The sequence below is a fragment of the Astatotilapia calliptera genome, chromosome 14 (assembly GCF_964374335.1).
Source record: "Astatotilapia calliptera chromosome 14, fAstCal68.1, whole genome shotgun sequence".
Taxonomy (NCBI): domain Eukaryota; kingdom Metazoa; phylum Chordata; class Actinopteri; order Cichliformes; family Cichlidae; genus Astatotilapia; species Astatotilapia calliptera.
In genome coordinates, this window is record NC_137435.1 from 6,778,952 (window position 1) to 6,794,178 (window position 15,227).

The 15,227-nt window shown below is 41.4% G+C and overlaps 2 protein-coding genes across 7 annotated transcripts in view; one reads left to right on the top strand and one right to left on the bottom strand.

Annotated features, from left to right (window-relative positions):
- Positions 1-4,710, top strand: part of bcl9l (bcl9 like) — a 28,640-nt gene extending 23,930 nt beyond the window's left edge. For both annotated transcript variants that reach the window (XM_026191835.2, XM_026191834.2), the window contains exons 7-9: positions 13-2,395; positions 2,515-2,769; positions 3,051-4,710. In XM_026191835.2, the coding sequence (XP_026047620.2) occupies positions 13-2,395; positions 2,515-2,769; positions 3,051-4,213 (3,801 nt within the window). In that variant the 3' untranslated portion in view covers positions 4,214-4,710. The remainder of the gene's footprint in view (positions 1-12; positions 2,396-2,514; positions 2,770-3,050) is intronic.
- A 97-nt stretch (positions 4,711-4,807) lies between these two features.
- cxcr5 (chemokine (C-X-C motif) receptor 5) lies at positions 4,808-14,240 on the bottom strand. 5 transcript variants are annotated; one of them, XM_080288419.1, is made up of 3 exons: positions 13,841-14,240; positions 8,028-8,205; positions 4,808-6,751 (listed from the first exon to the last, which is right to left on the bottom strand). In XM_080288419.1, the coding sequence occupies exons 2-3, from the start codon at positions 8,058-8,060 to the stop codon at positions 5,642-5,644; spliced, it is 1,143 nt and encodes a 380-aa protein (XP_080144545.1). In that variant the 5' UTR covers positions 8,061-8,205; positions 13,841-14,240; the 3' UTR covers positions 4,808-5,641. The 5 variants fall into 5 exon arrangements, with proteins under 5 accessions (XP_080144545.1, XP_080144546.1, XP_026047623.2 ...); XM_080288420.1 differs by lacking the exon at positions 13,841-14,240 and adding an exon at positions 8,692-8,885; XM_026191838.2 differs by lacking the exon at positions 13,841-14,240 and adding an exon at positions 8,606-8,885.
- Between the last annotated feature and the right edge of the window lie 987 nt (positions 14,241-15,227).

A 15,227-nucleotide genomic window follows, 5' to 3' on the forward strand; every position in this document is an offset into this window, starting at 1 on the left:
TTTCTGCCACAGGGCCACCCATCAGGGAAGCTTTCTAATTTATCTGAGAAGCTAAATACCAGTAGCTCACCACCTACAGGCACCCCGAAATCCCAAAGTGGAACTCCACGGCCAGCCTCTGCAGGTGTTGGGGGTCCGATGCATACTGCAGGGACACCGTCATCAGCAGGGCACTCTGATAACGAATCCCCTCAGACCAGACCTGGCGGAGCTTCCAGCAATAACAGTATTGTCACTCATAGGTCAGAGGGAGGAAGCGTGGTAGCACTTGCTGGCGCAGACCCAGGAACTGGAAATGGGAAAGGCACAGGGGGTATGCCTCTTCCTGTTTCTAGTGTCTCTCCCTCGGGAAGTCCCTCCATCTTAGCTACACACCTACAGAGTGATACAGTACAGAGGGGTGGCCAAGGAAACACAGATGGTCTTTCCAAAGAGCAACTGGAACACAGGGAGCGCTCTCTGCAGACGTTGAGAGACATAGAGAGGCTGCTTCTGCGCAGTGGATCAGGTGGAGGCTCTGGAGACCCTGCAAGCTCTAACAACAATGCTCTTAATAACTCATCCAATCCAAATAATAATAATACTGATAGGGGTGGCATTCTGGAGGAAGGTAACAGTGGTACTAATAACTCTGGAAATTGTGGTAGTGGTAATATGTTATCATCAGCCTTGGCTCCAATGGGCGATATGAAGAAATATGAAGAACCCTTGCAGTCAATAATTTCTCATACACAATCCATTGGTGGACCTGCCCTTGACAGCCCTCAAATGGACTCTCATCATAACCTGCCACAACCTCCACATCACCATCTGTCACCTGGGGATGACATGGGTCCTTTACTTGGACAAGAAGGACTGACCCAAGAGCAAGTGGCCTGGAGGAAACTTCAAGAAGAATTCTACCAGGAGAAGAGGCGACAACAGGAGATGCACCCTTCTCCGCATCCCCAAAACTTTAGAATCATGAGTGACATGGGCATGCCTATGATGATGAGAGGACCCCCTCCTCCATACCACAGCAAGCCTGGAGATCAGCAATGGGGTCCTGCCAATATGATGGGAGGTGGAATGGGTGGAAATGGACGAATGATAGAAATGCAAGAGGGACCCCGTGGCCCAAGGTTTCTTGGACCGAGAGGGCCGCCTGGAGGGGGCTTCCCTGGTAGTCCAGGAGGAGTTTTATCAATGGAAGGTCTAGGACCCCACAGGCCCTCACGCCCAGGCATGATTTGGCTAGATGATATGCCTAACAATATAAGTGGTGGAAGTCCCTTCCATGGATGCTACCCTGGTGGGCCGCCACAACACTTGCAAGGTGACTCAGAGCATCTGCTAACACGCGAGGAACTGTTTCGCATCATGGACAAACGGCACATGCAGGGTGCTTCCAGGTTTGAACTTGATAGATTGGCTAAACAGCAACAGCATGGCAACATGGGCTCAAGAATTATGGATAATCTTGGGGGCCCAGATCTTCCCAATTTAGGAATGGGCCGTGGTCAACCCTCCGGTCGAGGTGATCCCATGGACTTTCCTGGTTCACGTGATATTATGGGTTCTCCTGGAGGGGGTCCTCCAATGAGAGACTTAGTAGACTCTCCTCTGGGGAGCCACATGGCAATGAACATGAACCCACAAATTCATGTTCAGCAGCAACAGCAGATGATGTCTCAGAAGCTCAGAGGAGGCCATGGAGGAGGACCTCTAGTGGAGATGTTTGGCACTGGAGAGATTTCACGAATCAGGGCTTCTCAAAATGGAAGAGGAGGAAATAAAGGAATGATCCCTGGACCTGAAGGCCCTTATCAGTTTCCAAACCAAGGTCATTTTTCTGGAGGTCAGATGGAAGTACCGTATCTTCAACAAAGTGGCCCAGAGATGTTTGGGCCTGATCATCAAGGACCTAATCAAATGGGAAGTACATCACGTCTTAGTCATATGCCGATGGGCGGAGGCCTTAGGGGTGCAGACCTTGGTTCTAGGCAAACCTCTGACCTGTCAGTAAATGTTAACCCTCTGACATCTCCTTCAGTGCCTCCTCCTCATCAACTAAAGTCTCCATCCCTCAATCAAGAGCCATCTCCTCTTATACCTTCCCCCTCTGCTCCAGGGCTGAAGTCACCATCACAGGTTTCTTCTGCTGGGCATCATCCCCCTCTTCCACCTGCATCTGGTGCTGGGACTCCTTCGTCTTCTTCCATGAAGTCTCCCCAAGTAATGGGATCTTCCAGCCTTGGGATGCACTCTCCGTCTGCCTCCCCTGCACGACTGAAGTCCCCCGCCCTGGCTTCAAACTCTCCAGGGTGGACGTCTCCTAAACCACCACTTCCAAGTCCGGGTGGTCCAGCCAGTGGAAAGATGGTGGGCAATGGAGGATGTGGTTCTACTGAAACAGGTAGACTCCAATCCAAGCTCAAAACAAACATCAGAGATGCCGTATTGGCTTCTCTGAGGTTTATGATATTCCTTGTCTTGCTGTGAGATTACTAATTTTTTTCATTGTTCTTTTTGCAGGCCAATCACTTCCCCCTAGGAGTTCAAGCTCTACCCCTATTTCCCAGCCAGGCTCAATGAATCCTAGTATGCCATTTACGTCCTCTCCCGATGTCCCAACATCTCAGAATCCATTATCTCTTATCATGTCTCAAATGTCCAAGTACGCAATTCCCAGTTCAACTCCTCTCTACCATGATGCAATCAAAACAATCGCTACTTCTGATGATGAGATGCTACCAGATCGTCCTCTTCTATCTGGTGTCAGCATCGGAGGTATGAAAATAGGGATATCATTACAGACAGAAAATACCTTTTACAGTGGTTAAACGGAGGATTTGCTTAAATTGTGCTGATGTAAGGCAATTTGTCTATGCCATTACAGGAAAAAACATGACAAAAAGAAAGTTTAAGTATTTATATTAAAGTAGTGAGTTTTTTTAATAAAAATAATGCTCCAGTTAATACTTTGTAATTTTAACGAGTTAAGAAAACATTTGTGTTTATTAACTGTTATAATATGGGTTTTTCATGTATTCATCTTGTTTTATCACCAGGAAATATGGGTAATCCCCAGGCGTCACAGATTGGTCCTCACAGTGATCCCCAAAGCCCGATGGGTATTGTAAACCAAGGTCAGCAGCACCTGTCCCACGATTCCTCAGCACCTGTCCTTTCTTCCCCAAACCAAATGGGCATGCCTGCCATGAATTCTGCCATGATGGGAGGAGCACCTGAGGGAATGGGGCCCTGCAATGTGTCGCCTATACCCCAGACGGCAGGGTTTCCCCGCATGCAGCCACCACCACATGGGCCCATGCACTCACCTATTGGAGGCATGTCACAGAATTTCGCTCAGTCTAATGAAGATATTCTGCCACATCAGCAGTTACATCTTCTTAACAAAGGTCATCCTCACCAACGCCCCCCTCACCCACCAGACTCTTTTCCCTCACTTCCCATAGGTGAAGGACCTGATCTAAGTGAAGTCATACGCCCCACTCACACAGGGATTCCTGAGTTTGATCTCTCCCGCATCATTCCTTCCGATAAGCCGAGTAGCACTCTTCAGTATTTCCCTAAGAGTGAGCCACATCAGAATCCACATCAAGGGATGCCATCCCAGCAGCCACAGCAGCTCCTTAAACAGCTGTCTTCTTCTGGGCCTCCGCATAGCAGTGGCCCTTCGTCTAACCCCCACTTGGCAAGCCTACAGAATATGATGGCTGAACAGCAGCTGCCACCTCACCCCTCACATGGTGGAATACGCCAGAGCATGGTCATTCCTCAGGGGGTCTCCAGGGGTATGGTTTCTACTGGGGGCATGGGCCCCATGTGTTGTCCCCCTGGTCATATGATGGGAAGGACAGGGCTGATGCCCCAACAGCAACTCCAGCAACAACAAGCCATGATGGCCAACAGCCTTCTCCACCATCCCTCCAATGCATATGGACCTGGCATGATGCCTTCTCAGCAGCACCAACAGAATCTGATGGCACAGCAGAATATTATGATGATGCAGGCTAAGCAGCGAAGCATGTCAATTGCAGGGGAACCCTTTGGACCCCAGGGCCCACTAATGTCCCCTCAGGGTCCCATGATGGCCCCACCTCATCCACAGTCTGGTATGATGGGCCCACAGTCTCTCAGACAGCGGGGAATGTCTCTGGACAGTTCCATTGGCTATGGTCCTGGAGGTATGACCAATATGCCATTCTGATCCAGCTCAATAAACAGTTCTTTAATAAAAAAATGTGTTCACTGGGTTACCCTCCCATTGTGTCCAGAATTTTTCATTGTTATTCTTGTAGTGGTTTTGAAAAGGAGGAATTAAAAAAAAAAAAGAAAAAAAAAAAGAGAGAGAGAGCAAAAAAGGATTACAACTGATTAAAAATGAAATCACTATAACACTGTTCAATAACAAGTTTGAAGCCATTTTATATAAACTGTAAAATGTGTATATTTCAGAAATGTGTGTATTTGTTGTGGGAACAGCGCAGCAGTCAGGAGAGGAGTGCCTCAAATTTCTATTTGTTTTAATATCATTGATTTATTTTCTCCAACTACCAAACTGTTGTGCAAAGGAATTATATATATATATATTATAATATATATACTTGCTGTATATAAGATGCAATTTGTGATTGTTTGCAGTTGTTCTGTATAACTGTGTTTTAATAGGAGTTTAAAAAAGAATAATAAGGATCTCTAACATGGTTTTGTTTTGGTTCTTGTGTTGTCAATTCATGTAATCTGATGTTGAAATCACGCAGTTCTTTGAATCTTTGGGCTGAAGGAGGGACAATACTCGGTGTATAAATGCTCAATCAACAATCATTTATTTCCATACAATTCAACAATAAGAGCATTACAACGTCCGGACGGGAGAGATGCTACCAGAGGGTCAGGCACATGTCTCAAAATGGTGACGGGTTGCTCAGCTTTTTATAGTCTCTAGTGGCCCCCAGCTAGTCGTAAAAGCCAAAACATCACATTTTTTCTCTGTTACAGCGCCTAAGTTATGACCTCAGCAGTTGTTTCTCTGCTTTCTGTAAGGTGGGGGTGTGGAATGTGGTCTGTCTATCTCCCCTGTCTTTAGACACAGAGTCTCCTGCTTACAACCTTCTCTTCATGATTCAACAATTAAGCATGTCAAGAAAACAGTGTAACACATTCCCAGCAGATCAAGGATACAGAGTGATGCACATTTATCCAATGGACTAATATGTGAATATGTTCTGTTAACTCAAAAGTATAATGAGAACTAAACTACATACAGCTCACACACTCTAATTTTAAAGGGTATAATATGATCTACAGCAGTATTCTAATTCAACTACTTTGATTACATATATAAGGTAACATATAATAACAGAATAATTTAATACTGATAACACTCACAAGGGAACACGGGTGTCGTATAATATATAAAATAAAATCTTTATTGGATTAGCAGTAGCTACAAAACAACACAAGGCTGATATTTGGCCAGCTTTACAACTTTTTTTTTTTTTTTTTTTTGACTGGACAATTAAAAAAAAAAAAAAAAAAAAAATACAGTAAAAGTAGAAATGAGTATTGTATTATAAGATCACTGTACAGAGGAGGGGTATTTTCAGGGCATGTACACATGGACTAGAGGACTTTATTACATGAGCACTGTGCTGTTGGTGGTTGCTCCATCAGAAATTGATACCCGACTGTGGCCATGGACTCTGAGGAAAGGCAGGCAGATTCGTCTGCAGCCCAGTTTACAAAGCAGATGTATCATCTCATTGCGAAAGCGCACTCCAACAAATGCATACAAGAAAGGGTTCAGGCAACAGTGCAAGATACCCAGGCTCTTTGTCACTTCAAGCACTTGCAGCATTATTTCTCTTGATTTACAGTCGTCATCCACGATCACATTCTGTTGTCGCAGGGTATATATGATCAAACTGACATTATGTGGCAGCCAACAGAAGCAAAACACAAGTGTGACAAGCAGTGATATTCGAATGGCTCCTTTTTTTGCTTCACTTTTCTGGCTGTTGCACAGAGTAATTACTAGTGCTGCGTAGCAGTAGCTCATGATAACCAGAGATAAGAAAAAACACAAATGATGAAAGACACTGTTGGTCAAAACCCAGTTGCTTGCGTGTGCACCATAACTGTAGTGGTAACAGGCCAGGAAAGGTATGCCTGACGTTGAATTTTTCTGTGTCACTGAGGCAAATACGGCGTTCGGTAATGCCAAAAACAAACAGATGAGCCACATTATCATACAAGTTAGGTGCACTGTTCTTGGAAGGCGACTTTGCATACTGGGAATTGCATGAACAATTGCCAAATACCGATCAAATCCAATGCAAGCTAAAAGGACGCTGCCACAAAGGAGGTTCAGATTCTTCAAGAACTCATTCAGTTTGCACATAAAATCTCCAAAAATCCAGCCGGTGGCGCTGTCGGCTACATCGAAGGGAATTGTAAACAAAAGCATGAGATCAGCCAGGGCAAGATGCAGTAGGTAGATCTCTGTGATGCGGAGCTGGCGCCATCGTGTCACCAGGACTGTTATCATCAGGCCATTCCCTGCCACACCCAGGAGAAAAATCACAGTGTACAGCACAGGCAGGAACTGGCCATAAAAACTCTGCAGGACCACATCATCACACGGGTAGACACTGGGGAAGTTGCAGTAGTCATCGGTGCAGTTGCAGTAGTCATCGGTGAAGTTGCAGGAGTCATAGGTCAAGTTATTAAGTTCTTCAGGTGTCAACTTGAAAACACATACAAGAGAGCATTACTTTTAATCATGAAATCTCAAATGAAGATTCCCTGTTGTATGCAGTATATGTGATAGTGATCAGACTAATAGTTTTGTTTCATGATGAAGATTCATTACAGGAGTGTGAACAGACTCATTTATGTAATGATCAAATACTTCTTTTTTTCCACTGCAGTTTTCTCAGTCTAATGTTTAGGCAGGAAACACTGAATAGACCAGATTGTTTTCACTTCCCTCTCATGATGACTCAGAAGGCATTTCAAGCTAAATTTGACAAATGTGATTCAACCGTGGCTAATCATATTTAAAAAAAAAAAAAAAAATAGTAGCTGGTACAAACACAACTTAAATAACTAGCTGAAACCCTTGTAGAGTGTGCCGTTTCTCGGTGTTTAATCAAATGTTACTAAATATGGAAAGAAGTCTGCGGGAAAAATATCTGCAGAAAAATCATTAGAAATGCAAAATATGTGTAATAATCATAACACCGTTACACCAAAAGCAGCAACCTATTCAAATGTAATGTTAACTGTACTGCTGGACTTCTGTGGAAAAAAAAGTCACGTACAAATATTTTTATGATATATTACAGATGTGATTCTCCCTTTTGATGAAATGTCATATTTTCATAAAGAAATCTTCTCTATGGTATTTGATTACACATCTATTTTCTATTGCGAGTAATGTAGACTGATAAAAGGATTATGATTATAATAAGAAATAACATAACAACCATACAGGTTTTATTTTAACTTCAATTTCCTTTTCCCTCCAAATCTGTGTGTCATCAAATGTGTATTAATAGAAAAAATTACATCATTCATTCTCTTTTCATATAGGAAGAATGTAAAACTCCCAGCTGAGCCGTAGTCACAGGCAGCAGCTACATGTTGCTCATTCCATTTAAAATCTCTTGTTTTAAACTAAAACCTCAGTTTAAAACTGAGGCTGAGGTTTGGAAAATGAAGGTACAGAATTATGTTAATGTCTTATATGAGACTTTCAGCTTCATAACGATTAACGAGGAGTTACAGAATATGTGACCGGATAGGAAATAACAATAGAGCTTACGTATTCCTTTATGGTTGTGTATAAAAAAACAAAACAAAAAAACAATAAAACAAATAAAAAGTTCTAAATTAAAATATTTAGACAGAATTTCCCATTATACGTGCTACTACAACAAAACTCTGCAGAAGAGTGCTGTCATACAGAATATTTGCACTAACTTTCCATTCATCTCACCATTTCTTATTTTAAGTCTTACCTCAAATGCTATAAGAGTCATTGTTGAAGCCATGCAGATAAATCTTGGCCCCTTGAATGCATGTGTCACACTGCAGTACTGAAATATGCTTGCACTTCCTCCCAGTGCTGGCTGGCTCTATTCGCTATGCTAATGTCTTTCTTTTTTTTTTTCTTTTTTTTTGGGTTCATGGGCGTCTCTGGAAGGAAAGACACAAAAACAATGTTATCTATATTAATCACACAAGAGCAGTAATGCAATTCCAAGTAACTGCACTCCTGTATTCTAGCTTTTGACCAGCACGTTGCAACTGCACTAAACTGAACAGAATTATTTCAGCACATTTATATACATCCTTCCTCTAAATTTTTTAATGACCGTTTGGAAAGATCATCCAGCTCGGTCATTAGTACCAGATTTATGTTTTTACTGACAACTGACAACACAATATAAAGCCCCTTGAATTGTGATTTGGTGCTATATAAATAAAATTTAATTGAATTGAACATTTTTATGTTCACGGTCCAGTTTAAGGTTAATATTAACAAGCAGGATGGTGACCGCAAAGGTTGAAACACCTTGCCATAAAAGCTACTTACAGCTTCAGCATCACCTTAACCACAAATATCAACAGGAAATGTGATTGGGTTTTTTTTTTTTAAATTTAAAGTAGCCACAATCTCACACTTGAGACAGGGTTTTACAAGCAAGGCTCACTGACAGAAGCATACGAGGCAGACTGCACACTCAGTTCAAAGCAGCAGCCCCTGAATGAATGTGCTTCAGCCTTTTAAAGACACAGGTGTGCCCAATCAGTTGCTGATTGGTCTGGGATCCCTCGGCTGGTCCTATAGATTTTCCCTGGAGGTCTGCTTGAAGGAAGGCTGGCTCACTTCTTCCAAGGCCAGGAGCCATAACAAGCAGGATGGTGACTGCACAGGTTGAAAGACCTTGCCATAAAAGCTACTTACAGCTTCAGCATCACCTTAACCACAAATATCAACAGGAAATGTGATTGGTTTCATTTTTTAAATCAAATTTAAATTAAAAATATATATATAAAACGTGGGTTAATCAAATAAGGCTATTTCATTAAGGGTATTTAACGATGTAAACATAAAATACTATAAAAGAAAACAAATAGTAAACCATATATCTTTGATAGAGACACATATTGTTCTTAGAAAGATAACAAACCCTGTTTAATCTACTTCAGTCATCTTTTAGTTTAGACTCTACACAACATTATTATTCAAATTTTATCCTCTCTTTTGATAGAAAGGAAGTGGGGGTGGGGGCCACGGACATGGTTTCTGTGGTAAATCCGAATGTGGAAGTACAGTGCATACATGCCTAACAGCTGACAGGATGCTTCTCCACACAAGTGATCAAAGTCAGGATGATTAAAATGACTTATTTGTGATTTCCGTTCATGTCTGCTTAGCTACAGATGCAGAATTTCTCCAAAACAGGAAAGTACATTCTTGCTGCAAAAACAAGAACGACGAGACTCTGCATGACAAAAACAACTAGTGTGGGCTGTAGCCAGCAGCAACACTGCAAATCTGTGCCCTTTACAGTTTGTGCTCTGAACCAGCCTTGCATTTTAGCTCTCTTTACACAACAAACATCCCTTTTAGCTCTCCACCAAACTAAGGAGCCATTCAGTTTTTCTGGGGTTCTCTTGCATAAGTTTTATATTCTTTGTAAACCATATAAACAGTAAGTGTTTTGGTCCAATCAGTTATAATATACTGCCAATGTCCCCACTTGGACTGATTAAATTGAACTAGACCAAATAAATAATTAAATAAATAATTAAAATATGAAATAATAAATAGCATGGTGTCCACAGTGAAGTCTGCTATCCAAAAGTTTCAGTCCAGTTCTTGTGTAATTTGGCAAACCTCAGTTTTTTCTCCATGTTTCCTTTCCTTAAAATGGTCACTTCACAGCCGCTCCTATACTGAGACCATTTTTGATAATGCCCCAGTGAACAGTAGATGGATCAGCAGGAGGGACAGACGCATCTCTCAAGTTCTATGACGGGACTTTATCTTTTTTCAGATGCTGTTCATCCACCTTAGTTGTTGTTTTTTGTTTTAGGCCTGCTGCCTCTTCTTTTGTCCTCCACTTTTATCAATTTTTTAGAACATACTGCACACCATGCCATCTATTAGCTCTGTGGGAATCACATTATTGGGGCAAAATTATGTGCAGAAATGTGTTATGTTTGGCATTTTTCATATATTCAGCCAATGACTGTAGAAAACATTTTATACAGTCATTGTATTCAACTAAAGAAACTGCAACAAATGTTAATGCGTTTATTCATTGTTGTTTTTTTAAAGGGCTGCTAATAATGAAGTGCCAGAAGATACAATTTCAAACTGGTTCTTTTTTAAAGTTCTCTGTGATGTGTAGACACAACCCTGGTTCATCCCTCGAGTTATTTGTTGCTTGAATGATTCATAGATCAGTGTTAAGTGAACAAATGAAATTCCTCTGAAAACAGGACTTCAGAAAGCCTGGAGAACTGTTGCTCAAGACTGCTTTAAAAATGCCAGACTTAATCTATGGCTGTTGGAGGTTAATAGTGTGGATATGGACATGAAGTGAATGATCTTGGAAAAAATAAGTCTGGTTTCAACACTGAATTTATTTTCCCAAAAGAATCCTATCGATCAGAACACTGATTATTTAGGAGACAGGTACCTACCAATCTAAAGCAGACAGAATCACTGCTGAAATTTAAATTGATGAAGACCTTGGGATGGAGAGCAGGTGAGACCAACCTATGCACACTATGCAACAACTTCACTAAATGCCCAGGGAGATAAAACCTTTCTGAGATATACACTTTTGTTCAACAGAAAAATAAGTCAAACCTAATGGAAATATGTCCAAAGCACAGTTGCTTAGACCACCCAACAGCTAGTTGGAGAGATGCCCCCCAAAATCACAAACTGGGAAGTTCACCTGTGAGATCGCTTTGTGAAAGGCCCTGAAGTCCAAAAACAAACACTCTGTGCAAAGGGATTTGGGAAGGTGGTCAAACGTTGAGAAATTTGCCATACATGGAGAGAAATGGCAAAAAGAAAAGACTGAGAAAATTAACAAGAAAACAAAACTGAAGCAAAAAGTCCGGATACAACAGCTGATAATGCACAAGACACAAGCATGCACTACTGTGGACATGGAAGAGGAAAGGATGTGAAGGCAGCAATAACAATGGCTGTTTTCTGTATGTGGCTGAAAATGCCTAAAATGTTGCAGTATGAAGCAAAAATCAGCGAGAGAAAGTTAAGTTGGGTTAGGGATTATCTTGAAAAACAGGAAACTGGGGGTATATGACTTTGGGTGGGTGATGAGAAGGGGAAGGAGGGGGATGTGAAAATGACACATGCACGTGCAATGAATGCAGGCGTGTCAACACAGCCATCTCTCACATTGCTGCTAAAATGGAAAAAGCTGAGGGGCATATTACGGCCAAAGACTGAATTCATCTGGTGTTTACAAACCCTCGCTACAATGAATTATCTGGGTTGCAGGACAACATGTTAACATTTTAGTAAACCCGTGAACAGACTAAGTGGTAGAGCCATAAAATCTGCAGGACCAGGAGACTTTCCAATGACTGAACAACGCAAAAGAGATTTCCGAAGACAATGAACGAATCTTTCAAACATGCATTTCTGCCGTCACCATGTTGTCCTGTCAACTTGCAGGGCTGTGTCCACTTAATACTACACTATATAACTTTATAACACTTATTAATAAAAAAGCATATCATTATTGAGGCACTGCAAATTATTTAATCCCAACAACATGTAAACTTGTTGACTGTCATTGCGTCAGGGGAAAATAGCTTGATTATGACATGAGTGAGTAAAATGTAGCGATTGTTAAATACAACTTGAATTTGCTTTCACATTGGAGTGGAAACTCCTACAGACTGCTGTGCTTGCATTTCATGATAAACAGGTGAAGTTTCCACAACAGCGTACACACACACACAATACAAGTGACAGCACATGTGTCTGAGAGAGCTGACCAAAAACAAAAAAACCCAAATGTGCAGTCAGAGTGATTTTCACTAATAAATGTCAAGGTTTTTACAGTATCCATGATACCAGTACACATCCTTCTCTTACAAAAGCTGAACAAGATATTCAAGATGATGCTCAACAGTGCAGTGGAAAAAAAATAAAATTAAAATCTCTCTATTTAATCTCTCCAGAGGGGCTGACACTGTGACAATATGCTGATGATTTAATGATGTGTTTTCCTTCTAAGCAGGGCTGCGAGACCGACTGTTGAAATTCCTCACTGAGAACGGTCACAAGGTGATGGGCTTCAGAGAAAGTCACCTATGCGGAGGCACGTCCCTCTCTCCCAAAAAACCACAAGCAAATGTGGCGGCGCGAAGGAGGAAGAGCCCATTCCTCTCCTGGGGAGGAAAGTTACACCCCAGGAGAGATTACAATAGCCAGTGCAAACATTTTAACAGTTACAAAAGGCACACAGGCTTGTTATTAACAAGCAGAGGTGAAGCAGGTCAATTTCATAAAACAAGGTTTCAGATCATAACTGCAAATACAGTCCTGCAGAAAGGAAACTTCTAAGGTAGCAGGGCTGGCAATACAGAACTGTCAATCAAGACACTTTATTAACAAACGAACAAGGTTCGCTGCAACGATGCTGCCCTAGTTAAAATAGCACATCAGTAAAATAATTAAACAAAATGGTGGAGACCGGCCACTTGGGGAGGCAACCTACAGGGAGAAGTGCCCAAGGGTGCCACCAATTACTCACCCGTGGACTCTCTGCAATTCTCAATGCCACTTAAATGATGCATTATACCTCTTCTCCAGTGTGTACACTAGCATGCATCAGAGGGAATTCCACCACACATGCCTAGCCCCCACAATAAGTGGTGGCAAACAAACAAACTATAAATTAAGAGATAAAGAACAAAACTCAGTAAATGAGATAGAAAAGAAACAGGAACCAACACGCACAAAACCAAAAAAGACAACTCCAAATAACCAGTCAATGCCAGTCAGTAAACTACAGCAAAGCAACAACAAGGCTGCAACAACACAGCAGCAGCAGTGCGTAGGCCTGTAACACAAGAAAGAACACAGTCATCCAGGCTCCACCCTGCTATAAGCCAAATTACCCATGAGGATCCAACTTACCACCCTTTAACGGTTACACAGATTAAGCAGTTGCGAGGGGAAATAAATCCGATCTGCAATACTTAAAAACAGACTGTGATCTTTGCCACCTTGAACAGGAACGAATAGCTTTCACTGACTTAATACTGCAGACCTCCATTACTTTACGATTATGAAATCCCGACAAACTGCAGACAAAAAGGGTGGATGCATGACCTCTGTTTTGCTAAAGCCGCATAGAGAAAGACAAAGACCAATAGCATTTTTTTCATTCTCGCTGGAATTACTAGCAGCAGATCTTCTTCTATATATGGAACAGCTCAAAAAGGTAGTACTGACTTGACATGACCATGCGGGTTACTCAGAATAAATGCTTTTAGTACTAACTGTGTCACTGAGAAAAACAAAATACACATTTATCAGCTGCTTGTTGGTCAAGGTAAGTAAAAAAAAAAAAAGAATTCTGTTGTAAATTACAACAAAAATGCTAAGACCTTTAACAAGAAGGTAACCAACAGCAATGTACACACTATATTACTGGAAATCCCAAATGTCAGGGTTAAAAGTGGCCCTGTATTAAACTCAGCTTCACTTCTCACCACAGATGCAGATGGCAAACCACACAATTACAGAGAAGTTGTTTCTAAAACTAACCTGACAAGCAGTGGTCACAGAACATGACATCTTAGCATCAGGCACAGGACCGTCTCACTCTTCAGATCAAGCTGCTGAACTCGTGGGACTAACATGAGCGTGTGAAATCGCTAAGGGTCAAGGAGTGACCATTTCTATCAATTAAAGCCATGCATTTGGGGTGGTGCATGATTTCAGCACTTTATGGAAACAGTGACAGCGTATAACAGTCTCTGGGGAGTGGATTGCACATACTGAGCTTGTAGCTGCATTGCTGGATGCCCTATTGTTCCCCAAGATTATAGTTGTTTGTACATGTGAAACTCACACTTACTCAAAAGACTCCCTATCCCCAGCCAGCTCTAGGGCAGATGTGGCAGCGAAGACAGCAGCTAAACAGACTGTGAAACCAGACCACAGCATTAACATCAAAACCACACAAACTCCATCTCTTAACACGAATTTACAGGCTACCATGCATATCGATACTCTGTTTCACCCACGAGGGATCAACGATGGCATGCATGCAGCACCTGTTTGAACAACCAGGTTGTTAAATGTGCTGAAAAGTTCAGCATGTTTTGTTTTTTTTAAATTAATATAGAAGCTGTTGGTGTGACATTTCTCATCCATGCTACACACGGTAAACATCCAGATGACTCACCAACGTCCCAAACATAAGAAATGTTTGTTTTTCAGTCATTCAAGGTGATCCTGAAGAGCAGGCTATTTGCTAGAAACGTGTGTGGAATTTTTGGCGTTGCACATGTACATTCATTCCTAACAATACTGCAGCTGGTTCTTTTACAAAAGAAATGACTACATTTGAAAAGCTGATCAATTTAAAGAGAAAGTTCTATGACTGAGCATTTGCTAGAGTTTTTGAAAAATGGAAATCATAGCAGGAGTGTTGGTAGCACTGGCTCTCTTAAAACTGTGTGAACAACTGAATAATAGCATTTCATGAATGAGCTGGATACTTTCCTACCACAATTGTGAAAAAATAATGTAAAAAAAATTAAAGTATTGTAAAAAACAAAACAAAACTGAAATACTTGTAAAATTTTAAATCACGAGGATGTCGGACTCATCAGCTAAGGCTGTCTCACTTTCTGTTTCACACTGTCTTGACTGAAACCTACCGGAATGCAAGCACTACTATTTTTGAAAGTTGTTTTTATTATTATTATGTTTTATATACAGATATAATGTTAGAAGTGATTAAATATAATGAAAAAAGTGGAATTGTAGTTGTAAATTTGTTGAAAAGTGTTCAAATTATGTATCTTCTATCCACGGTTAGTACAGTGTGTGATTGTAACCTTCATGGACAAAGACATACCTATAAGCTGTGTTTGAGGTCAGGAGGCACTTTAATGCTTTAATACGTGTGGCATTCCCAAGACGT

Coding starts and splice junctions, on each gene's coding strand:
- cxcr5 (XM_080288419.1), bottom strand. CDS start 8,060: ATGGCTTCAACAATGACTCTTATAGCATTTGAG. Junction 6,752..8,027: donor TGACTCTTATAGCATTTGAG/GTAAGACTTAAA, acceptor TGTGTTTTCAAG/TTGACACCTGAAGAACTTAA.